Source organism: Trichoderma harzianum (genome assembly GCF_003025095.1).
Source record: "Trichoderma harzianum CBS 226.95 unplaced genomic scaffold M431scaffold_13, whole genome shotgun sequence".
NCBI lineage: Eukaryota > Fungi > Ascomycota > Sordariomycetes > Hypocreales > Hypocreaceae > Trichoderma > Trichoderma harzianum.
In genome coordinates this window covers 134,417-159,644 of record NW_020209261.1, presented here as the reverse complement: position 1 = coordinate 159,644, position 25,228 = coordinate 134,417, and the positions used below count along the sequence as shown (strand labels likewise).

The window sequence follows — 25,228 nt, the reverse complement described above, 5'->3', positions numbered from 1 at the left end:
CACCAGGCACTGTTTGGCTCACTGCTAGGTGAATCCGGGCACCGAGTCCGCGTTTTCGATAGGCGAATGGATCGGTTTACGGGCCTGTTAGTAGTTAAGCCTAAAGCTAAAAAGCCCATCAACGGCGCCCTTTAGTGAGGGGGAGAATCTTGGCCCATAAGCCCGTGAGTAACCGCTGAATCAGCGCGACAAAGAACATGTGAAACTCGTTGCATTGAGAGACAAGATTATAGATTTTGCCAAGTCTATATAATCCGTTAAGAGAAATAATGGAGGGTGTAATGCATGCACCACGCTAAACCAGTCATCTAATCCATCCTCACCCCTTTGGTTCATGACTTCTGATTGTTGTGCCCGATGAACAGAAAAGAAGAAAGAAAAAGAGGCACAAAGTCCTGTATCCCTAGCCCAGCCCTTATTAAACATCATGATAACCGCTAACACCTGTGTAAATGCTCATCATATATGCCGGCTTCCTATGATACCGCTGCCCGGTGTCTATCAAAAAATCACCATCCCTAGCAAATGAAGAGAATTAATAACGAAAAAAGAAAGCAGAAGAAAATATGACTCAAGACCATCTGGAGTTGTCACAACCACACCGCCTGCATTCCTATTCCTATTTCTTGCAGCTCCAAGTGGCCGCCCAGTTGGCCAGCTCTGTATAGCCATTGCCGGGCACTGCATGAGCAACCTGTGGCACCATGTGACTATTCGTCCTGAGGCCGGCCAGCGCAAGCGCGGCATTAGCTTCGGCCTGGGCCTTGGTCTCCATCTGCACCTGGACCGGAAGAAATCTCTTGGAAATGCGGCGCTTGTTGCGTCGAAGCTCGCCGTGATTCACCTCCATCGCCTTCCATTGGGGCGCTTTCTCAAGCAGCGTCACCAGTGGATCCTGGATGTAAAATGCTTCTGGACGCGTAAATGTCGTTGCGGCCCGTACATTGACCGAAATCGAGGCGAGAGGTTCCTCCACGCCATCTTCGGCTTCGGCTTCGGCTGGTAGCGATGCCACTGCGGTTGCTTGATCGGGCACCGGACGTAGAGGGGGCAGTTGCTTCTTGTCGTCCTCAGCACCCTTGTACAGGCTATCCACCGCGCCACGCTTCTTTCCAATCGTGGGGAATACAAACTCCTCTCCGTCAATCATCTTTCTCTTGCGAATGCGAGGATTGGACTTGACAGAGTGGAGGATGGAGCTGAACTCTTCCACCGTGCTGACTGGCGGCTGGCTAGGCGTCTCGGGCACCTCTTGCTCCTTGACCTCCTCCATAGGTTTCTTGGAGCGACCGTGATTAGGATTCAGTGTCGACGGCGTTCTCTTGGGCCTTTCCAGGGCTCCCGGGGCTGACTTGCGTGGTCGCTTAGCCTTGCTTCGTGGCGTGCTGATCCGCGTAGGAGGATCCATGACAGCGGCGGCACGGGGGGCCACTTCAGCGGGAGTCGGGGGGTCGGGGTTGGGGATGGCCTCCGTGGCGACGGCAGCCGAGACGCGTTCCAACGGAGGCGGAGGAGTTGATAGAGAAGGCGGAAGAGAAAGGATGATAGGGAGGGGAGGGGACGACGGCGGGGGAGGCGAAGTGGCCGTGATCCTTCGTAGCTCTTTGAGGATTTTCAATGTGCAGTAGGCGCCATTCACCTTGGTGTCTCGCAACGCAACAGGATTCTGCGCGGGAGGCTTCTTCTTCTCTTCCCGGCCCTCTTCAGCAGCCCCTCCTCCCGAGTCGCGCTTCTTCTTGGGCTTTGGCGGCTCCGGCTCTTGCCAGAGCTTTGGTATGCGCACCTGGAGATCGGCCACCCAAGCGTCGCAGTCCCACTGGATCCAGTAGTCGATAATGTCCCCCCAGGAGCTCTCTGGTGGCTTGGTGAAGTTGACAAAGACAACCTTGCCGCCCCTGCTGTGCACCGTCTTTGCAAACTCCCTGACCATAACCTTGAGGCCGTGGACCCGGAGGCTGGTCCCCAGGATCAACAGCATGTCCGGATATAAGGCGAGATCGTGCGTCACGATGGGGCTGATAAGGTGGGCGTTTGGGTGCTCCTCGCCGTACAGCACAATGTCGGGACGCAGCTTGCCCACGCCCAGGGCTCGCTTGCCCCTTTCCTGGCGCGCTTCCGTCGCGCCAACGCAGTGAGGACATTCAGGCTGTTGGCCAGAGAGCGTCTCCACCTCGCGGTCGTCATCGTCCCAAGAGCAAACCTGCCCGCAGAGGAAGCATCGTAGAAGCTGCAGAGAGCCATGCAAGAAGACGCACTCCACACCCGACCGCAGCGGCGGCACCTCCTTTCTCGGGGCCGGCTTGGGCTGTTGATCTGGCGGTGTAGTAGTACTGCTAGTAGTAGTTTCGTCCTCTTCCGTCTTACCATTGGGCTGGGATGATGTCTGCCGCTGGTCTGCAGGCGTTTGCTCACTCGACCCGTTTGGTGGTGATTGGCTAGACGCGCCAACATCGCCAGCGTTTCCGCCTTCACCGCTGGATGATACTTCTTCCACCATCTTGTTTAGCTGTGCCGCGTTTGCTGTTGACTTGCGCGAGAAGCGACCTCGACTGCCCGGCCCGGCCAGCAGAGACGTCGACAGGCCAACCTTTTCTTCAATCTGGTCAATGTTTTGCGTATAGCACCGCACCAGCTTGCCCCGATCCCTGAGGTGGCCGATGAACTTGTGTGAGCTGGTAGGTTCGGCCTCGCGGACCTTTTGTCGTAGAGACGTTGCGAACTGGTAAAAGACGGAAGTTCTCGTAGGATCCGACCATATCGAGGCGTCAAAGAGGTCCTTGCCCTTCATGTTGGGAAGGGTCGTCTTTCCGGGATTTGATGCCTGTGAGGCCGGCATGGCGTTTGGTAAGTCCCGCATCTCGTCGACTTCCGACGGCGTGGTGCTGCTGCGGCGGCTCATGTTTTCATCTGAAGGAGAGGACGGGTGGAATGGATCAAAAAGCACCGGTGGCGGTGAAGATAGAGGAGACGAAACTATGTTCTGAGAGACGCCCGCAATGCGTTCGCGATCTTCGGCTCGCAATGAGGATGATGCTAATGGGAGGGGAAGCATAAACTCTTCCCTTGGCGGAGAGGACAGAGGTGATGTCGTTGTCGGCTTGGGCGTGGAAGGAAGCGCGGGCTTGGGACGCGGAGTGCTCAAGCATCCATTCTCCGACGCGTTTGGATCTGATGCGGCCACGGCTTGCTGCGTGTCGGCGGCTTGACTCGACGCTGCCGGCATCTCAGCCTCGGCGCGCGCCTTGATGTCCTCATTTAGCTGCCGATCAACCTCGTCCAGGTCCGGAGAGGGCTCCCGCGACACCTTCCTACGTTTCGTCGGGCGAGGCTCCTCTCCGCCGTCTCCGTTGCCGTTGCCGTCGCCGTCGGTCTTGAATCGGTCGGTCGATCGCGTAGGCTGGCTGGCAGCGTCGAATTGAGCCTGGATGAGTGAGTAGAGCCCATTCTCGGAGCGAAAATCCTGAATTTTCAGCAGTCAGCATGCGCCCAATCTCAAGCTGCCTGTGCCTTGTCCAAGGACGAACCGGAATGCCTGAGTTGGTGCTGATGCCGGCGCCGGTGACAACCACCACCTTTCGCGCCTTGAGCAGCGAGTTGGCAACCTCCTGCAGCAGGCCATGAGTCTCGGGTTCTACGTGCTGCGTAGGCATCTTGAAAATGAAATAAAAACCGAGTAGAAACCAATCGCCAGTTGTGAAAAATTGCGAATCTATAAGGAGGAAAAAGATGAGATGACGACTGGTAGAGAAAACAAAACAATGAACGGCAACGGGCCAAATAGATGCAGGAAAATAAGGTTAGAAAGTATCAGACGCCAACGTTCCAAGGCCGTCCGAGCAACAGAGCCCGGGCGCCGCGCCTGGAAAAAGGTTGATTCTCTCTCAGAAATTTAAATCTCTTTCAAGTTGATCCAGCGCACAACCTGAATCGGCATTGTGATGATTGTTGCGAGAATGCGGAGAGAGGAGGCGGAAGTGGGAAGGACCCTTGCAGCTGCGCCGGCTAGATTGTTCCCGCTAAAGGCGTGATTCGGAATCTGAAAGTATCTCGCAGCTTCTGCTTTTGGGCGTTATCGATGATCTGATGAGTAGGCGAGCGGCATTGGCCGAGGATAAAGTCGTTTTTGGCGCGCGCGAACCAAGAAGGGCGTCAAAGATGCAGAAAGAAGCCGTAGACCTTGATGCGAGGCTCCCCCAGAACAGACGAGACAAGATGAGAAAGACGATGCAAGAAAACAAAGCTGGAAACGAAATTGGCTCGCGGTTTAGCAGAGAGGCGAAACCAAGCACCGGGATTGATGTCCTTGGAGAGACAAACGCGCGAAAGTGAGGTCAATCCGAGGGGGCCCTGGTTCGTTGTCGGTGAGAAGCATCAAATCTGACGCGCAAGTGATTTGGATGTGAGAGGTTCGAGGTCGCGGATGTTGTTCCATTGCCAAGGGGGGCTTAGCGGCTCGGCTTGAGGCGCGAGGGGGGATCCGCAGGCTCCGTTAGTGGCTGCTGGAGCCCTGAAGCTCGTGGCTAGCGGACTCGGTCGGTGGCTTCTAGAGCCCTGAAGCGGCTGACCCAGCGGACTCGGCCAGCGACCCTCAGCGGGTCGGGGGTTGCCAGCGTTAGTGCTGTGGGCGGGCACGAACTGGCGCATCGGCAGGTGCTGAATGCATTTGATGCCCTGTAACTGTTTGAACCCGCTAGAGCAGTTGAGGCATGGGCTGGGCTGGCGGGATGGATGGTTGGCGGCACGTCAAGTTTAGGAGCCTCGGCACATGAACCCTAGATGGACTTGAACAACTGAAAGCGTGTACGAGACCAACTGCTCAAATGCTGAGAAGCTTCTCTTGAAGAAGCTGAACGTACAGATCGCTGTTCGGTTTGCATTGGATCGAAATTTCTTCCTCCAAGATGCCGAGTTGGCAATGAAGCTAAAGAGTATTCGACAAGCATGCCAGAACGGTGATGGAGATGTTTTTGTCACAACAAGAACGTCGCGAGCAAGCTCTCTTTGACGAATTTGACAATGAACTTGATGTAGATGCGCCAAAGAAGCCGTCGACCCATCTACGCTGCACAATCATTGGTCGTATATCCAAGAAGCTCCTTCAAGCTCATCAAATCAACGCGGCCGTCGGTAGCCACGTGGGACAGTTACCGATGAAACATCAATGTATCTGTAGATATCTGTATTGACTGTGCTGTTTGCTTCTTGATCTTCATGTAGACACGTTGGAGTTTTGTGTATATCGGTATAGAGGGTCAATATGAGTGGTCGAGATGGTTACTTGTAATGGCCTGGAATGGAATGGCGATACATCAAATGGCATTCCCATTGAATCAAGCGACTACTGTATACCATCATATTGATCCTACATTTCGTAGGCAAGAAAACTACAGCATCGACATAGGACTAGACTGAAGCCGCCAATACTCGTACAATTACTCCCTCTATGCCGAATCCACAACCCATCATGCATCATAAAGCACCTTCAAGAACTTGTCAAACTCCTTGGGTACGCCCAGCCCAGTAATGGCATCCCATCCTGGCGCCGCCGGCCATCCTCCTGGCACCTCCGTATCGTTAAACACGCACGAAAGGCTCTTTCCCACCGTAATGTCCTGCAAAACGCCCTTGACCTTGTTAGAGTACAGATGCTGGTTCAGCCATCCCAGCGATCTCTTGCCAGCGCGCAAACGGGCATCGTTGATGAGCGCAACCATCGAGGCGAACACTGGAGCGCTCGCGCTGGTGCCCTGCAAGAAGCGCGGGATTCCGCCCGCAATGATCATGAAGGAAGTGCCAACCGCGGAGATGTCAGGGATGGCGCGCATGGATGGGTCGTACAGGCCGTCCAGTCGGCCGTTGAGCGCCTGGACGTAGTTCTTGACAGAGCTGTCCTGCCAATGCGGCCGGGCAAAGTACTGGGAGAAGCCACCGGTGCTGAAGCTCGCTCCGGATGGCGGCTCTGCACCATTGGTGACGGCACCGACAGAAGTCACCCACGGACAGGTAGGAGGGAAAGTTGCCATTGCGACGGGGCGCTTGGTGCCATCGTTGGTGAGGCAAGATGAGTCGCGGCCGCCTCGAGCGCCGCCATCGCCAGATGAGAAGATGATGGACGTTCCACGGGCCGTGAGAAGGCCAAACAGGCTGCAGACGTGCTTGGCGTATTCTCGAGGCACGGACAACTCGTCGTCAGAGTATGACAACGACAGGACGTGGGGCACCTGGTGGTCAGGCTTGGCCAGCAGGTATCTGAAGAACTCCAGATAGGGCTCGTTGTCGTCGTCTTCGCCCGAGATGGGCTGTCCGTTGTCGTCCAGCTTGACGCCTCGTCCACCTGTAGCGTAGTATGTGACGTTTGTAGGGAAGCCCACAGACACGGCGTAGTCCACGTCCAGCGCCGCTTCATGGCCAGACTCGGCCAGGTCTTGCGAGTTGACGCCGCCATTGACCAGCTCAACGGTGATGGATTTTCCTGTCTGGGCGACGTTGGGCGCGGTCGAGTTGAGGAACTGCTGTAGATCCTGGAGGTTGGCGTTTTCCTCGAGGAACCCAGCCACGCCAAAGATGACGGGCGAGTTGTTGTCGGCAGGCTTATATGATGAAATGTTGTAGAGCTGGGAAAGGCACGAGGGCGTGACGCTGCCAGGGCAATATATGATGTTATCCTCGTCGGCGGCAGCGGCTTTGGACGCAGGCTTTGGCGGTGCAGACAGCGGCTCTGGCCCGTGGCGAGCAGTCATGAAGTTGGCCAGGGGGTGGATGAAGCTGATGGAGCCGGCGACAGAGTCGGGCACCGTGTACTTTGTGGTTCGCAGCACCGGCTTCTTATCCTTGTACGCGAAGCGGCTCACCTTCATCCCCAGCAAGGGCTCGGCTTGGGCCACGGTCGTCGTGACGTGGATGAAGTTGTTGTCGACAACGCCCTTGAGGTTATTCTGAGACAGCCACTGTAGCACGGCGTCAACATCCTTTTGATCAGGGGCCTGCAGCTGCTGGATTTCCTCCAACGACAGCCGATTGTCGTTTTCTGTCATCTTGGCCTCCAATTGATCAATGTTGGGTTGCCGCAGGGCAATCGACAGCCGCATGTGACGCGCAGGGTTGACGACATCCTGGAACTTTGTCCATCCTGTAGGGATGCTCAAGACCTGCTCGACGTTTCTGCGAGAGGCACCGAGGCCTGCCAGCAGCGAGAGCTGCACCGCCCAGAGCAATGCCGACTTCATCTTGTGTTGTCGAAAACGCGAGGCTGAGGAAATGAGGCAGAGATGTGGTGGGAGGGAAAGAGAGACATCTAGAAGGCCCAGAAGGGTGGATGGATGGCGTTGCTCAGCTTTTTATGATGGAAACCTTTTAGATCGACTGGCACCTCCCTCCTCCTTCTTGCCTTTTCTAGGGAGATGCCGAGCGAGAAGCTTGTGCTCCATGCAAATGCAATACTCGCTAGTATTGCTTGCGGTAGCCCTTCCCGTGCCCGCGTTATGTGAGACATCCACAAGGGCAGGTCGCGATCAAGGACCATGTCCGCCAAGAACGATAGGAGAGTTTGGTTCTCCCGATTTCGGCAGTAAACATTGATTAAACAAGGCCTAGCAAATCTCTTGGCCAGCATCTTACCTAGGTAGAGTATAGTTGAATGCTGAGAAAGTATTGCCAGATACGTAAACAGACCAATAGAGCTGGGAGCAATACCCTGTCAACCTGTGCTCCGATATGCATACACGGGACAATCAATCAAGCGTCCCAGCCTCGGCTGCCACCCTAGCTGCGCCAATGTTAATGTCACCCTCGTTTCGATACGGCTTTCTTGTGAGGAACTGAGACATTGCATAACTCTATCCTGTCTCGCCATTGGCCAATTCCGAGCTGCCAAGATGGGTTACGCCGAGCTAGCAAAAGGTCGCCTTGTGATGTGTGATAAGATAAAAAAGTTCATTGATGTTGCGAAAAAGCACGGACGGTGAACATGGAAGAGGGGGAAGAGATCGGCAGGTCCCGATATTGGATGGAACTGGTATTAATCTTGCCACTGGGTTTCCATAAATAGCGCCGGTGATGCGTCAGCCGAGATGAGACGCGGGTTTGGCATGAACAAAGAGAGAAGACGAAGAGGAAGAAGGAGAAAAGAAGGAGTTTGCTCTCAGCCTGATCACAATTTTGAAAGTATTCAATAGTTGTACAAAAAAGTCTCTATGCCAGCCCATTGTCTTGCCCTTCATTCCGAGCAAAACAAAAGCCCCAGACATGACACAGTCACTTTCGGAGCCGCCCGTGTGGGTTGTCCATGCAAGACAAATTGGCCCCGTCTCCGCGCCATCCCGGATAATGTCTCTGAGCCACGACTTCTCAGACAGGCAGGCCGCAAGACGTGTCAAGCGGAGATGTTGTCCCGGAATAGGAGGTCGCCCTGGGGGTCCGGCACTTTTGGCTTTAAGCTTCTATTTTTCGAGCCGCGCCAGATCGACAGGGGATATATGGCGAAATAGTAGATTGATGCTAGCGATGCTGACTGATGGAGCGAGTGGTTGATGGTATTTTGCAAGAGTCAATTAGGAAACTGTGCCTATTCTAAGTCGTTTACTTTCCATCAAATACATCCGAAACGCCCTTTTGTGCTGTATGTGATGAATATTACCGCGTGTATAGGTGTGCTGGTTGAGATGGATCAAGGGATAAAGCATCCCCAGACTGTGGTGCATCCCAACCATCAGGTGTATCAAAGCTCATCAATCACACAATATTAAATCAGTGTCTCTCCATAATAATCCTAGTAAGTGCATCGCAAAAAAAATCCTCGCTCGACACATCATCCTTTGTCTTATCTTCACCGACGAACTGACGGCACAGCATCATCTCGCGGAGGCTTAATGTACTCTGCAAGTCTCTGGCCAAACGTCCTGGACGACTGCGTCTTCAATCTCGCCGCTCCGGCTGCCGAAGCCGACGAGGGCAGAGACGGCGAATAGGGGTCGTGGTCGTGACGGCCGCCGTTGGACGACGAATAGTAACCGCTGTCCCGATAGTGGCTTCGTGCTTCCTGCCTCTGGGACGCTGCATGGCGGAGACGCTCCTCGGTCTGCGCGGCGGCGATAAAGGTGGCGAAGTCGGTGGTATCGGGCTCGGACTCAGTATGGATATACAGGTGGCCCGCGGCCAGGTCACCGAGAGGCGACCGGGCGTGGACGTTGACGGCGGATTCTTTGCTTGACGGTCGCTCATCTGTTCGGCTTCTTCGTTTGAACTGCTCGCGAGGCGTGGACGCGGTTCTAGAAAAGCCAGAGGCTGCATTCATGGGGACATAGGGGCTCTTTTTGATGGGGTTGACCTGATCCTCGTGGATGATATCATCCTCTCCGTCGTAGTTTGCGCTGGTCCTCTTCCAGAAACGATCTCGAAAGGACGGTCGATGGCGGAGCTGTGATGGCGGCGACGAAGTGGCAGTTTGTGGTACGGAGAGATTCTGCCGACTGTTTGGTCGATTATGTTCCATGATGGCGGAATGTGGTGTCTAGTATCTGGTAGGTGTGGCACAATGTTCGGTTTGATGCTGATAAGAGCGAGTATATAAAGGACTGCGAGTCGGCGATGGAAGGCGTTGGAGATGAAATAAGGAAGCAGAAGCTGAACGTGAACAAGGAGATGATGGATAGATATAAGAAAGAGGAAGACCAGATATGCTATACAAGCTGGCGGCCTCGATTCACGTCACCGACAGCCCGCCCAGCCAATGAAGATATGCGGTGTCCTGTTCAGCTACGTAACAACAGAGAGGCCAGGCTGGTTGCGGTCGCGGCCTCTTGTAGTGTAATATCAGACAGCCTTTCTCCTGCTGTGGATATCTTCTTCATCCTCCTCATTAGTCGATCGCTGGAGCTACAGCCCACTCGTGTGGCTAGTAAACAAGGGAAAACCTGTAGAGCTCACCCCCGTTGTCGTGATAGGTGGCGAGAAGCGTGCGATAGTTGGGTGTCTAAAAGGCAATAATCGGAGGCTAAGAGCTTCAGCCACGCTAATAACACGCCATACAGCATGTCTCTGGGTGCGAGAGACAGGAGAGATTGCCATATACAAGTGTCAGATGTCTTAGGACAAGGCTCAGTGTCTGTCTAAGCATGCAGTCCCGTCCACTATCGGGCGTTGGCGCAATTTCAACACGTCTTGGACTCGAGTCAAGCCACTGCCTCGCGGCATCCGGACTGCATGCGAGGACTATGAACCAAAGGTCTGGAACTGGGCACCAACGGAGCTTATAATTACCGCTGTCTCGGATGGGAGGTGCGGAAAGTCAAAGTCACGGGCCCCAGCTTCTGATGAGTGGCTGCATTTGCATTCGAGCCAAAATGAAGAGCCGCTAATGGGAATGACTTGTCAACATTTCATGATGGGCACATGCGTGTCATCCCAGGACGTTCATAGGCCTTAATGCCCGCCTGCGGCGATATTAACAAAGTGATAGATGACAACGTGGGGTCTTAATCTCCAAGGGCTGCTCACGCGCATTTGCCGCTTCTTCTTCTCCGGCCGGTCTGCAAAACATGAGCTGTGTTAAGGAGACGAGGCTGCTCGCAATGTGAGTGGACTTATAATTTTAACGTCTTTCAGTAGTCTGCGAGAAGCTGGCGTCTTAGTGCGGCCCTAGGTCGAAGAAGCGCCGTAAGATGCGAAACTATGGCTTCACGATCGCCAATAACCTCCATCACTGGCGCCCGCCTAGTCTCTTCCAAGGCTGACAATCTCAGCCCGGCTAAGCCATTGCCGGATTTGCCAGGGTCGTGTTGGCCGGGAGGAAAAGTAAGCCGTTTTCTCTATTTTAGAATACGGCATGGAGACTTGATATCGTGGCTGCGAACATCGCCAATACGCGAAAGGAATTTGCAGGGTTCAATCCAACGGCCACCCGGTTTCTTGCTGCATGTAGTTCCTGGCTATTGCAGCTGTGCGTGCAGGTATACATGAAGCCATGGCCAAATTTAGATGGTCATTCGCCAGATTTCGGCCCATTCGTGCCGTTTATGGAGGGGAGCAGCCAAGCAAGCACGATTTGATTCGCCTTTGCGATCAAGGCCTGCAAGTAATCAGCAAGATGAGAATTTATTCGATTGATGCGTTGAATTGAGAATAAACGAGAAACTCTAGCTCTCCTGCTGCGGATATGGTATGGTCGGGCAGCTTGTTTTTTGGTGCTATTGAGGAGCATTCAGGCACCGCTGCTGGCATTAAGCTGAGTATTTTAGGCATCGCTGTGACGAGATTCCGCAAGTTCAGGCATCAAGATTGAACGCTATGCATCTATCATATGTAGAATGACAGGGGAAAATTGGCGAAGGAATGTCGAGGTGATGTTGAAAAGAAGGGACGACACGGATTATCCAAGCACGTGTGCTGCTCGCTCAAACCAGCATGAGCCTCGGTGCATCCTTTGGCCGGGATTCCGATATCGAGTTCAAGTGACCATCCATAGCTGAGTACATGTATATCAGTGGCAGATGCTTAGCAGCTAGCAGCTGTAGAATAATTAATGCGGCCTCTTATCAGCTATACGAGAAAAAACTGGTATTTCACGGCTGGTTTCAATGTCCGCACTTATACACAGCTGGGAATATGCTGCTGTGGGGGCTGATCTGATCCCTACTTTCATCTCTTCTTCACAGGTTCATCATATATTGGCGACAATCAAGAGGTTGAGCTTTGCTTTGTGACAACCTCTAGCACTTCATGCGGCCGTTATTATTAGAAAGGCCCTTGAGTAAACCCGCTTAAACACTCCACTTCAATTGAGCTTCTTCTCAACACATCTCTCCATATCATCAACTCATAGCATTGGTGTCCTTGTTGACAAGCTACATCAGTAGCATCGTCTACTCGAGACGGCTATTACACACAAATCCATTTTATTCCACCATCAAACATCACAAACATCATTAGAAACAATGGCGAGTGATGCATGCCATTGAAAGATGAACACCGGTATCCAAGAACTAATAACCAAAACCAGCCAACTAGTAGTTATCTCACCAGGTACGCATGAACAGCAAATACCTTCCAGCCAGAGTGTAAAGCTCAGATATGTAGTACTATGAAGAGCCAAGGGCACTCGGGCTGATGAGCTTGCCGTATTCACCGGGAAAGGCAGAGCATTGAGTAATGCGGCACTCCCAGGTTGTCTTGCTCGCAACATGGACCAGGGAGTCATTTTACCAGCTCCGTTCACAGCCCAATGTCGTAGCGGAGGCAATAAAGGCCAGAGCAAAACGTCGACACAGGGCGTGTGGATATCTGAGTAGCGATGCCATGATTGGCTGGCAGACTCATCACACGGCTGCTGCTGTTGTAGCGGCTTCAACGCTGTGATGAAGAGCTCAATCGATCTGCCAGCCTGAGTCGGCAATTCGAGTACGACCCTATCATGCAGGGGCCGGTAGTCGCTTTCTTCAGAGCCTGGCATCTCTTTTCTCTGTCATCACATGTTTGAAGAATGCGGACTAGAGAGAAATGTTAAGGAGAATACGCAGAGAACCCAGATTGAGGTTTCATCCCCTGACGCCCATCATGCCAACATCATTTCGCAGGCGAGGGATTTGAATTTCTTCATCATCTGAAGAGTCCGCCGCTTCAGCACTGGCTCGGTCGAGCATTCTCTCGATATCTTCGTCTCGCAAGACCCTCCTAGCACTATTGTGCCCGGCACCGAGCCCGGTAGGAAGCGAGAGAGCCCCTCTCAAATGGCTATTGGGCCCTTTGAGGCGTCTTTTCGGTGTAGCTCCATTCGGGCTATAATATGGGTGCTGTGGAGAATCTACTTCCATTGGCGATCCAGGAGGGTGCATCATTCCAGGAGACTTGTTGAATCCAGGCCGCTGGTGGGCATTGGCTGTTGGCCTATGGCCCGGGAGACCCTTCCTAGGCCCGCTAGGCAATGCGTGCCTTGCAGCGACGTTTCTGAAAGCGTTGGACTGAGGATTAGGAGACGCAGAGGGGGAGAATGTATGCTTCAGGTTGGCCGAGTTGTTGGGGCTGCTCATGAACAGCAATGCCTCCATGGCGTCCTGCTCCCTGACGTTCTGATGGGACGGGAATAGGATTGGGTCGGCCATGCGCGCGGGCTGGGACAAAGATTGATGAGTCTCAACTAGCATTGGCTGGCCGGGAGTGTGAGGAGACGCCGAATGGGAATGCGAGAGCATAGTGGGAGTATATCGCGGGCTAGAATTGCGGCGTGGGTTGGAGCGTGCAGCAGAGATGGAAGGCTGAATGGTAGCCGGAGGAGCAAGAGAGGGCTTGTTAGACAGCAAGTTGGGAGAATCGGATTTGCGGCGAATACCAGCTTGCTGGGCAAGATGGACCTGAGTGGATGCAGCTGTGATATCCAGACGCGGACTCGCCGAGGAACTGTGTCGTCTGATGGTGGAGGAGCCCGAAGCAGGAGAGACAGCCTGGGAGGCGGCCATTGATTCCACCTCTTCAATGGAGTGACCTTGCCAGCCAAAGTTTACCTTGACCATGGCATAAGAGAGACGAGTTTTGAGCTCGGCAGACAGCTAGGAGGAAACAAGTCAGTTCATGTGCTATATCGTCTACAGAATCAAAGAGCATGCCAACGTACCTCTCCAATGGTGCTGCCGGTGGATGTGATGCTAACGGTGCTGAGGGTTCTAGCATGGCCACGTCCTTTGACAGGGCTCATGCCAGCCTTGACCTCGCCATCCGCCATGCGTTTCCTAGATGCGCCAGTGGTCGATATTCTGTCCTGGGCAGCGGCAATGGTGGACAGCTGCAGAAGATGGTCGTTCTTGTCGGCAGAGGCATCGTGTGCCAGATATGCCGCGGCACCGTCCGTCACGCTGCTGATGTCGCTGGCGGGGGGTGTCATGGCATGGACCGAGGAGCTGGTGACGTGGGATTCCTGCGAGTTGGTCACGGTCAAAGGAATGCTGAGGGCGGAGCCGGGGCCACTGGCATCGTGGGCGTCGGATTGCTGCGATTGCTTCGGCGACGGGTCACGGGGCGTCTCTCCCACCTCGCTCTGCGAAGACGCAATATCAATATCGCCGTCCATGATGTCCACGGCCATGTCGGTGGCGGACGAGGAAGACGCCGCGGCGACGGCGGCAGCAGCAACAACCGGCGAGGCGGGCACAGCTGGCATCTCTGGCGCGCGTGCTTCGACGCCCACAGCCGGAGCAGGAGGCGCTGGGTGCGACATGTCGCGCGGATTGTCGAGAGCGCGACAAACCCCACTGCGAGCGTGTGTGCGTTACGTGGGACGTCTGGGGATTTCAAGACCAACAACGGCGCGTTGGCGCGTGTCGAGAGGGAGGCTGGAGCAGAGATGGCCAGACAGCCAGCAATGGGTCTGGAGTGTACAGTACAGACAGGTATGTGAAGTGATTGAAGCAAAAAAAAAGCAAATACTCGGCAGCAAGCGATAGTGGTTGCAAAGGTGGGTGTCAGTGTCAGTGAGGCAGCAGAAAAGATGTCGGTCCTGGTTTGTGTGTGTGGGTTACGCGCGGTCCAGTCGCGACGGATGCGGGAGGGACGGGCAAGGACGGGATCCCCAAAAGGTCCCCCCAAAGACCGCCAAAAGCGCAGCGCTGAGCGTTCAATTCAAGGCCAGCGCGGTGACAGCACAGTTGAGATAGGCGCTGCGGTCGCTAGAGCAGACGGCCAGCGCCCCATAAGTTCTGCACTCTACTCGCTGAGCGTCCAGTGGCATTCGCCATCACTCAGTGGACCTACCTCACTGAGGCTAGGCGCGAAGCCATCGACAGAGTTGCCAGAGTGCCAGAGGCATCACGCGCACTAGAGCACCAGCGCTAAGCCGGTGGATTGGGTGGACCCGGCGTCTTTGTAGGTTCAAAGTGACATTGATTGATTGATTGAATCGAGAGAGAAAAGAGGTCAAGGGAACTGTCTAACCCGAAGCCTCAAACTATCAAGTGTCGTACGAGGGGGACAGAGAAAGAGAGTGGAGGGAGAGAGAGTGGGTGAGTGTATAACAGGTAGAAAGGCTCAGGCTGTGGCTGGGTTAGTTTCTCAAGGTTCTCTGTGTAACCACCACCGCGATAGTCTCTCGGCCATGGATTTCTTCTCCTCTGCAGAATAAAAGAACAAAATTCTTCAGCGGCCGGGCTCGCTAATACCAAAGCAGGGCCACCTGCAGCTCTCTCACATCATCCTACCTGACCTTGCATGGACAAACGAAGAAAACGGCGCTACTGTCAATTTTTTTCTCGTCTCGTTTGCCCGCAAAATGCAACCCTCGGGGCGCGACTTTGTGGGTTGCGCAGTTTTGGCACAGACTTGGACAAAAGCCTCACTCAAAGGACATGCATATTCGCTCCCTCGTCAGTGACTCCGTTATACAGGGTTCGTCGTTAGTTTGAGAACCTTTGGTGGGACATTGCTGCACGACTTTTTCTTGGCTTGTGCTCTCCATCTCAAAATCGCTCCCCGCCACCCCAAGAAAAACCCCGCGAGTAATGGGCTCCATCCAGCTGGGAGATTTTTTTTTTTCTACGCCGGCCGGAGTCAATTGCAGATTTGTCTATCCAGAATTCAGCTGAGAGGCCGAAAATGGCTCTAGGCGAAGGCAAGTTTCCGCCCTGGCCGGGGTTTTTTAAGTTTGCTGCTGGCGTGGCAAATCAATCGGCAACCATGGGAGTTACCCGTGTTCGACAGCCTCCAGCGCAACTCTACCAGTTTACTTTTTTCTTTGTCTTTGTGGTGTGGGCTGTGCAACCCTGCAGAGGCTTTTTCGCAGTTTGAGTTGAGCCTTGATGGTTCGCGAAATTCGTCATGACACGAAGTCACGTGGATGACGCGACACGTCTTTGTGTCTTAGTCAGCCGCCCAAAAGTCTGAATTCAGCCACAGCCTCGGGCTATTATTAGCACCAGCTGGGTAAGGGTTTTCATGCCGCATTGGCAGCACGTGATCCATATTTCTTGGGATATCTCCACGATGTATTGTTTAAGATACAAACAGAGTAGATGCTGCGAGAATCAGTAGATGCTGCCTGGTTCTAGGTATTCTATTTCATGGCGTCCATTGCATCGTGTGTACTTCTACGAGATTCATTTACAACGGGCATCTATTACCGGAAGTATTGTAACCGCTACCCCTCCCCATCTTCACGAGACATCAAATAGTGTGCGTAATATACACGCGCTACCCGCGCTCCGGTTCGTCTCCGCCAACCGCTTGTAAGCCATACGCTCCTCCGTCTAGAATGACTCCCTCGTTATTGTCCAAGTCGTCTTGAACCCTCCTCCATCCCTTGCTGCGGCTGCTTCGGCCCTCTGCTTCAGCCCCTTTCCCTTTGGCATCATAGATAGGCCTCATCACAGCCCCCAGGAGTGGATTTGTACTGAATGCCCCGCCGGCGTTCCTGTTTCCAGACGTCTCCTGTAGAATACCAGAGTCGGAATCCTGGGCTTCATCTTCCTCTGGTGTGACTGGGCGTTCGACAGGTGCAACGGTCTTTATAACTCGACGGCCAGCGAGATCGATGCTAATAACTTGCTGCCGCTTCTCATATTCTGGCCGTGCGTTCCATTCCATCTCTCGCATGATTTTCTGCTGTCTCTTCAGTTCCTTTGCTCGTTCTTCGGGCGTCGCCCACATGCTGCCCATTCCACCCATGGCACCCGATACGTCAAAATCTGCGGCTTCATCTCTCACTGTCGTGCGCTTGGCGTTTTGTGCTTGAAAGTTGAGCAGCTTGTCTCGATGGTCTCGCGCTTTGGCAGCCGCTTCAGATAGTGATGGAGCATCGCTGTCCAACCCTCGCGGCGGCGTGAATGGTGCGGGCGTCTTGGCCACATCTGCCCTGCGATGAGCTGCTGCGTTCGCGGCCATCTTTTCCCTGCCACGCTCGTCCTTGAGCTCTCTAACCATGGCCTGGATTTCGTCGGAACTTAGTAGTGGTGTTCCGCAGAATGTACATGGCCCTAAGCCTTCCTTCAAGCAGATGACTTTCCCGCAAGAAAGACAGTTGGGGGCCGCAGCTTGAAGAGGATGCCTGGCCGCCACGCAATTGCATTTCCTTGACTTGGCGTCCTTCTCTAGCGTCGGGTTTGTCGTAATTTCTAGAGATCGGATGGCAGCATCCAGATCAGCCAACGCCGTAGACTGGCCTGCCATTGGCACACCTCCTGAAATTGAAATCTTGGTGACATTTCCGCTGTTGGCCGGCTTCGGTGTCGACGTACGAGAAACTGGTGTAGACTTGGGCTTTGACTTTTTTGGATCGTCCGATATGAGATAGCCAGCCGCTGTAGAGCTTGATTGCTTTGGTACTGGCGCTTCCACCTTGGTAAGTTGTGCCGCCTTTTTAACAGTTGGTTCCTTGATGGAAGGCCTTGCTGGCGAGGCTGTCCTTGACGGGCGATTGCTACTCGGCGCACTGGATCGCTGAGATATGTACTCTAGATCGGAATCCTTTTTATTGTATGCCTTTCCAGCTGGACCAGCATAGTCCTCGACTTTCCGAGCCTCTGGAACGTGTATTGGCGCTTTCTTCTTCTTCGGCCCTCTGGTCGATTTCGGAACGGCGTCTATTGTTTCAGAAGCGGCAGGTTTGGAAGCTTTGGACGGAGCTTTTGACGTTGAAGCGGTTGGAGGGGCTGGAGTTGCTGCGGGAGCCGCGGGATCTTTTCGACGACCGTTGAAGGTGGATATAAAATCGATTACGGCAGGCGAATCGCCGAGGAGGTTGCTAAAGTGTGTGACGGCTTCGGGTTTTGAGAGTGTCGAGGCATAGTCGAGAACCTGCTGTAGTTCCTCATCTGGCAGCGGGAGCAGCTGGGCGAGCTGATATATGGACATTGAGGCGACGGTTTCAGCAATTTTACTTGTGTTGGGTATATGGGAGCTGGCTGTTGGTATGGGTGCAGGTGTTGAATTGTGTCACTGAGCTCGATATGGAGGGGCTCAAGTCAAGCGAAGCTCCAAGCTGTTGGTCTTTATCGGTGGATGCAGGGACTTATCTGCAGCGGCGGATGAGTCATGCCGAAAAGAGAAATTGCATCAATTTACACGGACTAAAATCTGGGGAACCAGGCCCCTCAAGGTGAACGCCGGTTGATTGCATTTCATGATATTGCATAATTGAAAAATGGCAGTCAAACCATCGTCCTAGATGTGTAGAGTGCCACTGTGATGTTGAGCTTGGCTAGCATAACAATGGTGGGGTTAGAAGTGGGAAGCGATCCCAGCCCAGCTTCAGCCTCTGTTCCCGGCGCATTCGCTCCATGCACCGATACCCGCGTCATGATATGTATGTAGGCCGTCGCTAATTTGAATTCATAGCCTGCTCAGTGCTAGGTAGATGTATAATTGCAGCCACAAACGTGGCTCCTCGGGATTAAGTCAATGTCTTGTAAGCATATCGACACACTATTCAACATATACACCAACTTAAACCAACAGCACAACACCAGACAATCCCCGTCCTCTCCAACTCGCTTACGTCTTCCGTCAGCCGGCCAAAATGACGAGATCTGCAGCACCCCGGCCAATTCGCTCCAGCGGCTCCTCTGGAACAAAACGAAGCCCGAAATTCCCTCCCATTGCCTCCCTCCGGCCGGTCCGCTGAGCTTGTGCCTGTCCGAGAGCCGCCCTTCACCCAATGCGGGAACTTGGCCCCATCCAGCAAGTTCAGCCGGGAAATCCCGGATTATAGCCGGCCTTGAGCCACAGCCGTTGCGCATTTTGTCCTCACCAGCTACAAGAACCCTCACCATCCTCAGCGCCGAACTCTTTTCTTGCTCTCCACCAACCGCCCCAATCGCCTCTGTCCTTGGATCAATTCCTCGCATCTCTCTTTAGATCATCATGTTGGCTTCCAGAATCCAGCGCAGGGCCTTCTCTGCCTCTGCCCGCAACGTATGAGCCCTTTGTCCCCCTCCCCCGCCTGTTCTTCTTGTCTCAACGCCCAAAACTCTGTCTGTATACCTAATCATGTGTGTGCTGACCAGCTGCTCTTTGGTGTATTAGCTGTCCAAGGTTGCCGTCCTCGGTGCTGCCGGTGGCATTGGCCAGCCTCTCTCTCTCCTCCTCAAGCTCAACACCCGCGTCACTGAGCTTGCTCTGTACGATATCCGTGGCGGACCTGGTAAGTCCACGTCGCTCCCCCTTGCGCCAATTTTCCTCAGGCATTCTGTTCCGGGCCTCCCAAAAAGTGTCAATGGCTAACCGTCTCTTTTCTCTTGCTTGCTTGCAGGTGTCGCCGCTGACATCTCCCACGTCAACACCAAGTCCACCGTCAAGGGCTATGAGGCCACCCCCAGCGGCCTTGCTGCCGCCCTCAAGGGCTCCGACATCGTCCTGATTCCCGCCGGTGTCCCCCGTAAGCCCGGCATGACCCGTGACGATCTCTTCAACACCAACGCCTCCATCGTCCGCGACCTGGCCAAGGCTGTTGCCGAGTCCGCCCCCGAGGCCAAGCTCCTCATCATCTCCAACCCCGTCAACTCCACCGTCCCCATCTGCGCCGAGGTCTTCAAGGCCCGCGGTGTCTACAACCCCAAGAAGCTCTTCGGTGTCACCACCCTCGACGTTGTCCGAGCTAGCCGCTTCGTCTCCGAGATCAAGGGCACCGACCCCAAGGACGAGAAGATCACCGTCATCGGCGGTCACTCTGGTGTCACCATCGTTCCTCTCTTCAGCCAGAGCAACCACCCCGACCTCTCCTCCAACGCCGAGCTCGTCAACCGTGTCCAGTTCGGTGGTGACGAGGTCGTCAAGGCCAAGGACGGTGCCGGCTCTGCCACCCTCTCCATGGCTTTCGCCGGTGCCCGCATGGCCGATGCTCTCCTCCGCGCCGCTGACGGCGAGAAGGGCGTCATTGAGCCCACTTTCGTCGAGTCTCCCCTGTACAAGGACCAGGGCATCGAGTTCTTCAGCACCAACGTCGAGCTCGGCCCCGACGGTGTTGAGAAGATCCACCCCATTGGCAAGATCGACGCCAACGAGCAGAAGCTCGTCGAGGCCTGCCTGGGCGATCTCAAGAAGAACATTGCCAAGGGTGTTGCCTTTGTCCAGGAGAACCCCGGCAACTAAAGCGAACTTGAAATGCCTTTCAGCATGACTTGAGCGTTATCTTTTTTTAATGAGACAAACGTCCGGAGGGGGAAGATCAAAGGAGGGTTCACGGGGACTGGCTCGCTGCTTTACAGGCGGCTTGGTTGGGCTGGGGCTTTGTGAGGATGGTACACGGAAAATATAGGGGAGGTTTGGATGAAAGAGAAAAAAAAAAAACGTACGCACGAGAAAATCATGGCTTTTATGAGGCTCCCTATTTCCCCGCTGTTCTGCGGCTGCCATAGACTTCAATCGAGTCTCTGTAACATTAGCAAACAAAATAAATACAAGAAAATCCTAATTTCCGAAGCTTCCCCCTTTTCATCATTGCGTGTCTTTAGTAAATAGGTGTGAGTAAGTGTAAGTATCATTAAAAAGAGGAGAATTCTATTAGATTCAGGCTTTATCGGTGTCTACATTACTCGGCATCCCTTCCTAAGCATCTAACAGCATTATACAGCCTCCAACTCTATCAGTATACCTCTTTCTTTTTCTTTCTCTTCCTAAATGTTTTTCGCCGCTGACCGGAAACCCAACAAAAAAGAGAAAATCATGATGATCCAGACGCCGCCGCCGGCTGCTGACGGCCAGTAGCCCACGCCTCAATCTTCCTCTTACGCTCCTCGACCCTCCTCTCAAACTCAGCGACCTTCTCGAGCCTCTCCTTGTCGTCCTGCTCAGCCTTCTTCCTCTCCACCTCCTTCTTGCGCTCCATCTCGCGCTTGAGCTGCTCAGGGCGGCGCTCGGCGATGTCGCGCGGGCGGTAGTCGCTGAAGAACCTCTTCAAAACGACCTCAATAAGCCAGCACAGCACGTAGTCCAGAACCATGACGGTGGACATCTTGGTCTTGAACTCGTCGCTAAAAGGCACCAACTTCATTTGTTCGTTGATTTCGGGCATCAGCTCGAGAGCGCAGACAAAGGCGAGACCGGAGACACCGACGATACCGTAAAACATGGCCCTGTTCTCAGTAATGGACTCTCGGAAGGGGCGGCCCTGGTAGTTGATGGCGAATGTAGAAATTTGTTGAATCAGCTGCAGCAAGTAAATTGCAGAGTTGAGCAGCGACGGCGTAAACTCAGCCTCCAGATCAATGTCTCCAGAGCGTCTATAGCAACATTAGTAAAAGATAAACTAGCGGTTGGGTAGGTTGAGACACTTACGGTTCGAGTCTGTCGCACAGACGAGCAATGTAGATGAGAGTCACAATATGAACAGCAAATTGTCCCAGAATAGATCCGATGATGTAGACGTTGAAAATGTTGGGTTGGGGTCGCTCTTTGCTGAGTCCTTCCACAACGCGAGCTCGGGAGATGCTCAAGAAGCAAACAGACATGAGCATACCACTGATGGTGTACTGCGTATCGCCAAACTTGATACCCTCAAGGTACAAAACAGACAGGGAGTAGGCACTGATCAGACAGTTCAAAGCAAGGATCTTGTACATCTGGATGGTGGCGACGAGGGTGCATCGGCCTTGACGAATAATGTTAGGAATGGCCATGACATCGCGAAGCTTAGAGGTGAACGGAGCAGCGACGGAAGCGTCTCCCAGTTTCAAAGTCGGGGGCTCATCGTCACCCATCTCGGCTTCCATCATACTGCTGGTCAGTTGGTCAGCCAAACTGGCCGCCTTCTTGTTGACTTGTTGCTGACGATCGTTGATGAGATTCTGAGCACCGGGAGAGGTAATGGTTTCCACAGGGTGGCCATGCTGCTTAATGTATTCCTCGGGCGTAATCTTCTTTCTGGTAGCTTCACGCTCAATAGCCTTTTGGTAGTGGGGGTTGGTAGGTCCAGGTGCGTAGAGGTGGGCAATCATGACGGGGACAGGAGGTGCAGGTTGGTTGAAGCGCTTCATGAGCTCGCATTGCTTCTGGTACATTTCCTTGAGCTTGGTGTTGCGAGCGTGCTCTGCGATGCGAGTCAAGTCATCCTTGGTACCGTTGAGGAGAGCAATGCCAATGTGGGCCTGCTTCAAGGCGCCGACATCGTTGGTGCCGTCACCAGCCATCAAGGTATAGTAACCCATATCCTTCAGACCGAGCAGAATATCTTCCTTTTGCTTTGGTGACACACGAGCATAGACCCAGGTATAGCGGAGAATGTCCTTCCATCCAGGCTGGCCCTTGTACTTGGCAAGAGCATATCCGGTCACGCAAATATCCTTGTTCTTGAGAATCTCCGGGTCGATAGGCTTTGAAGGATCTACATGAATGGTAACCTTGTCGTCAACGCTCTTCCAAATTAGCTGCTCACCACCATGGTTATCCTCGGGGGCGTCCAGAATAAGAACATCGCGGTCAACAATTTCGACTTCACGGGCAACGTGCACAGCTGTAAGAGGGTTGTCACCGGTAATCATGACAACACGGTGGCTACTCTCGTTGAGCATCTGAACAGCCTCCTTGGCGTCTTCCTTGAGGGGGCAGTGAAGCACCAAAAAGCCAGCGAATGTGAGATCAGCCTCAACCTTTTCTCGCTTGAGGTCGTTAATTTTGCCCGAGCCCAATTCGGAATCAACAGTCAGTTGCTTGTATGCCAGTGCGAGAACTCGGGATCCCTTGCGTGTGAAGTATTTGTACGTCTCCTCGTAATCAGCGGGCACCTCAACGAGCATCTTCTGGATAGTCTCGGGAGCACCCTTGACACCAGCAAATGTACCCTTGATCTTTTGACCGGTGGCGGTGTGAATTCCATTGACAAACGCAACGGAGCTCTGACGCTTAAGTGCAGAGGAGAATTGGAAACGGCGCTTGATGTGAACGTTGCCTTGGGTAGTGCCAGCCTTGGGAGTGCTTGAGAGAACGTCATTACGGCCAAGGCCCCAGCCAAGAGAAGTAAGAGTAGCCTTCTCCATTGGGTCTCCCACAATGTCGCCTTCATCCAATCGAACCAAGGCGTGAGCAGTAGCGAGTACCAATTGGGTCTCCAAGCTAGCTTCCTTGACCGCAATGATGGTAGAGTGGGCGCCATCGCCTTCTCGCTTGTCCTCAACGTCGGAATGGTTCAGGCCGAGTCCAGCAATACCTTCCACAACCAAGTCTTCACCGGTGAGCGTTCCAGTCTTGTCGAAACAAGCGATATCGACACGTCCAGCAAATGGAATTCGGAATGGCTCTGTGCAGAAGATGGCCAGTTTCGCAAGGGCTGCCAAACTAGTGTTGACTGCGAGACTAAGCTCCATTGGCAGCTCGGGAGGCACAACACTGGTGATGATCAAAACGCAGTCAAGTAGGAGCTTGGAGCGCTTGCGATCCCTTCGCACACCCTCGTCCCAGACGTACCAGGAGGCAGCGATCGCGAAGACGAGAAGAAACAGGATGAACAAGAGAGCCTCAAAGTTGTTGGCAGACACACGCTCAGTGGAGTAGATCATGGTTCGGACAAGGCTGCCTTGAGAAGTCTCGAAGCCAGTCTTGATAACAATAGCCAGAGCTCCATTGTCGGGGGCAGCAGGGACGCCTGAAGCCAATTTGGGCTTCTCCTGGTCAGGGTTTCCATGGGTGATTTGGAGAACTTTGGTACCACCCCACAAGAAGGCGTTCTTGTCGAGTCCCTCCGTCTCCAGTAGAGCATCGGCCGGGCGCAGCTGAATCGAGTCCTTGAGCAGCGGGGTACTTTCTCCGGAAAGCATGGCCTCGTTGACAATGGCAGTGCCTTCAACTAAGAGCATATCGCATGCGACGCCGCTGTCTTCCTTGGTTCGGCCAACAGACACAAGGTCACCAGGCAAGAGCGCATCGCTCTGGACCTCGGTCCATTTGCCGAGACGGTAGACCCAAACATCGTAGGGCTTAATGCTCATTCCGCGGAACTCGTTCAAGGTACGCTGGCGCTGCCAGACGACGGTGCTCTCAAATGCGACAAGCATGAACAGAGTGAACAGCGAGTAGTACCAGTATTCATCAAGCATCCACAAGCCAACGCAGAAGATCTGGAAGACGAAAAAGGGCGCGACGGCATGCTCCTTGAAGAGTTCTGTGAACGTCGGGACGGGAATATCGAAAGTGTTTGTGCCATAATGTTGCTCGATACGGGTCAACTCGGACTGCTTGTCGATACCCTTGGAAGCCTGGAACTGGCCAATGGTAGGCTTCGGCTCGCCATCGATGGGATAGGTGAGGGTCTTAAAGGTCTTGGTATCCGGATCATAGAGGAAACGGCGTTTCTGGAATAGGAATGAGAGATTGGTCTTGCCCCCAACCTAGCGAGTAAGTTGTTAGTCAATGGCGGCACGATGGTGGGATGAGCACCGAAAGGAAAAGACGTACCTTGTCCCGCAACAGCTTGCAGATTTCGCTGGAGCCGGCGTTCGCAATAGGAATAACTTTAACCAACTGAGCGTCCTGGATATCCTTATCCTGGACCTTGGTCGCAGTGAATCGCGCATCCAGGCCCACGCTCCAGTGGGTGCTCAGCCAAACAAGAGACTGGAGGGTGATGATGGTCCCGCACCAGACAAAAGTCCATTCAGAAGCGCCAATGTGCTTTTCGTAGAGATCCGGGGTCAGATAGTACCTCAGAAAGATGGGCCACAGAATGGCAAAAGGCCAGACGTAGGCGTGGAAGTGGAAGGGCAGCGGACGAAGCAACTCCGCATGCTTGATCTGCGGGTTGTCCACGAGAGCTGCCATGACAGGCAGATGATGTGAGGCACCCCAACGGCCTCCGGACAGCAAGTAGAGCGGCGCGAGGAATCAGCAGTAAAGGGCCGACGCAAGTCCGGTCATTGAAGATGTGAAGAAAGAAAAAGGCCAGACGGAAGCCTCGTCGGCGGAGTTGGAGAATTCCACAATTTCGGCCGGCCGCTTCCAAGCCGCGATCTGTACTTTTCATATGGACTGGACTAGCGAGCATTTGGTGGCGAGTACATTGGGCCCTTAGTCAGCTATCGGAGGCAATAGAAGGCCGCTGATAAGGACGGAGAATCCGCACGTCATTTGTCCCCCGCCAAGCGGAATATACGGGCGAGCAAAAGTACCCGTCTAGTAGCTGCTTCTTTATAAATTGGTACTACCTATATTTTGATGGTTTACAATGTCTTATTCAGCAGATGTGATAAACTCCTGTGCACTATATAGTATAGGTACGTTAGATATGTAGAGGCGCCCAGGAAGTGAAAGTATATGGACCTGAGCTTTG

General features: G+C 53.7%; 6 protein-coding genes across 6 annotated transcripts; 1 reads left to right on the top strand and 5 right to left on the bottom strand.

Annotated features, from left to right (window-relative positions):
* Positions 1–619: 619 nt before the first annotated feature.
* M431DRAFT_498809 (hypothetical protein) lies at positions 620–7,226 on the bottom strand (the record flags this gene model as incomplete). Its single annotated transcript, XM_024917735.1, has 4 exons — positions 620–895; positions 1,037–3,460; positions 3,525–3,650; positions 5,481–7,226. The coding sequence occupies 4 exons, from the start codon at positions 7,224–7,226 to the stop codon at positions 620–622; spliced, it is 4,572 nt and encodes a 1,523-aa protein (XP_024770362.1).
* Positions 7,227–8,824: 1,598 nt separating this feature from the next.
* M431DRAFT_498808 (hypothetical protein) lies at positions 8,825–9,490 on the bottom strand (the record flags this gene model as incomplete). Its single annotated transcript, XM_024917734.1, has 1 exon — positions 8,825–9,490. One exon carries the CDS (start codon positions 9,488–9,490, stop codon positions 8,825–8,827), a length of 666 nt encoding a protein of 221 aa, XP_024770361.1.
* Positions 9,491–12,530: 3,040 nt separating this feature from the next.
* M431DRAFT_94797 (hypothetical protein) lies at positions 12,531–14,056 on the bottom strand (the record flags this gene model as incomplete). The annotated part of the gene is made up of 2 exons (XM_024924620.1): positions 12,531–13,538; positions 13,604–14,056. 2 exons carry the CDS (start codon positions 14,054–14,056, stop codon positions 12,531–12,533), a joined length of 1,461 nt encoding a protein of 486 aa, XP_024770360.1.
* Positions 14,057–15,953: 1,897 nt separating this feature from the next.
* On the bottom strand, positions 15,954–18,123 carry M431DRAFT_511596 (hypothetical protein). The gene has a single exon (XM_024919690.1). It carries the CDS (start codon positions 17,824–17,826, stop codon positions 16,168–16,170), a length of 1,659 nt encoding a protein of 552 aa, XP_024770359.1. The 5' UTR covers positions 17,827–18,123; the 3' UTR covers positions 15,954–16,167.
* Positions 18,124–18,361: 238 nt separating this feature from the next.
* Positions 18,362–20,344, top strand: M431DRAFT_511595 (hypothetical protein). The gene is made up of 3 exons (XM_024919689.1): positions 18,362–18,885; positions 18,997–19,114; positions 19,223–20,344. The coding sequence occupies exons 1-3, from the start codon at positions 18,835–18,837 to the stop codon at positions 20,059–20,061; spliced, it is 1,008 nt and encodes a 335-aa protein (XP_024770358.1). The 5' UTR covers positions 18,362–18,834; the 3' UTR covers positions 20,062–20,344.
* Positions 20,345–20,461: 117 nt separating this feature from the next.
* Positions 20,462–24,901, bottom strand: M431DRAFT_19525 (hypothetical protein). The gene is made up of 3 exons (XM_024913253.1): positions 24,358–24,901; positions 21,247–24,290; positions 20,462–21,191 (listed from the first exon to the last, which is right to left on the bottom strand). The coding sequence occupies exons 1-3, from the start codon at positions 24,718–24,720 to the stop codon at positions 20,633–20,635; spliced, it is 3,966 nt and encodes a 1,321-aa protein (XP_024770357.1). The 5' UTR covers positions 24,721–24,901; the 3' UTR covers positions 20,462–20,632.
* Positions 24,902–25,228: the final 327 nt, after the last annotated feature.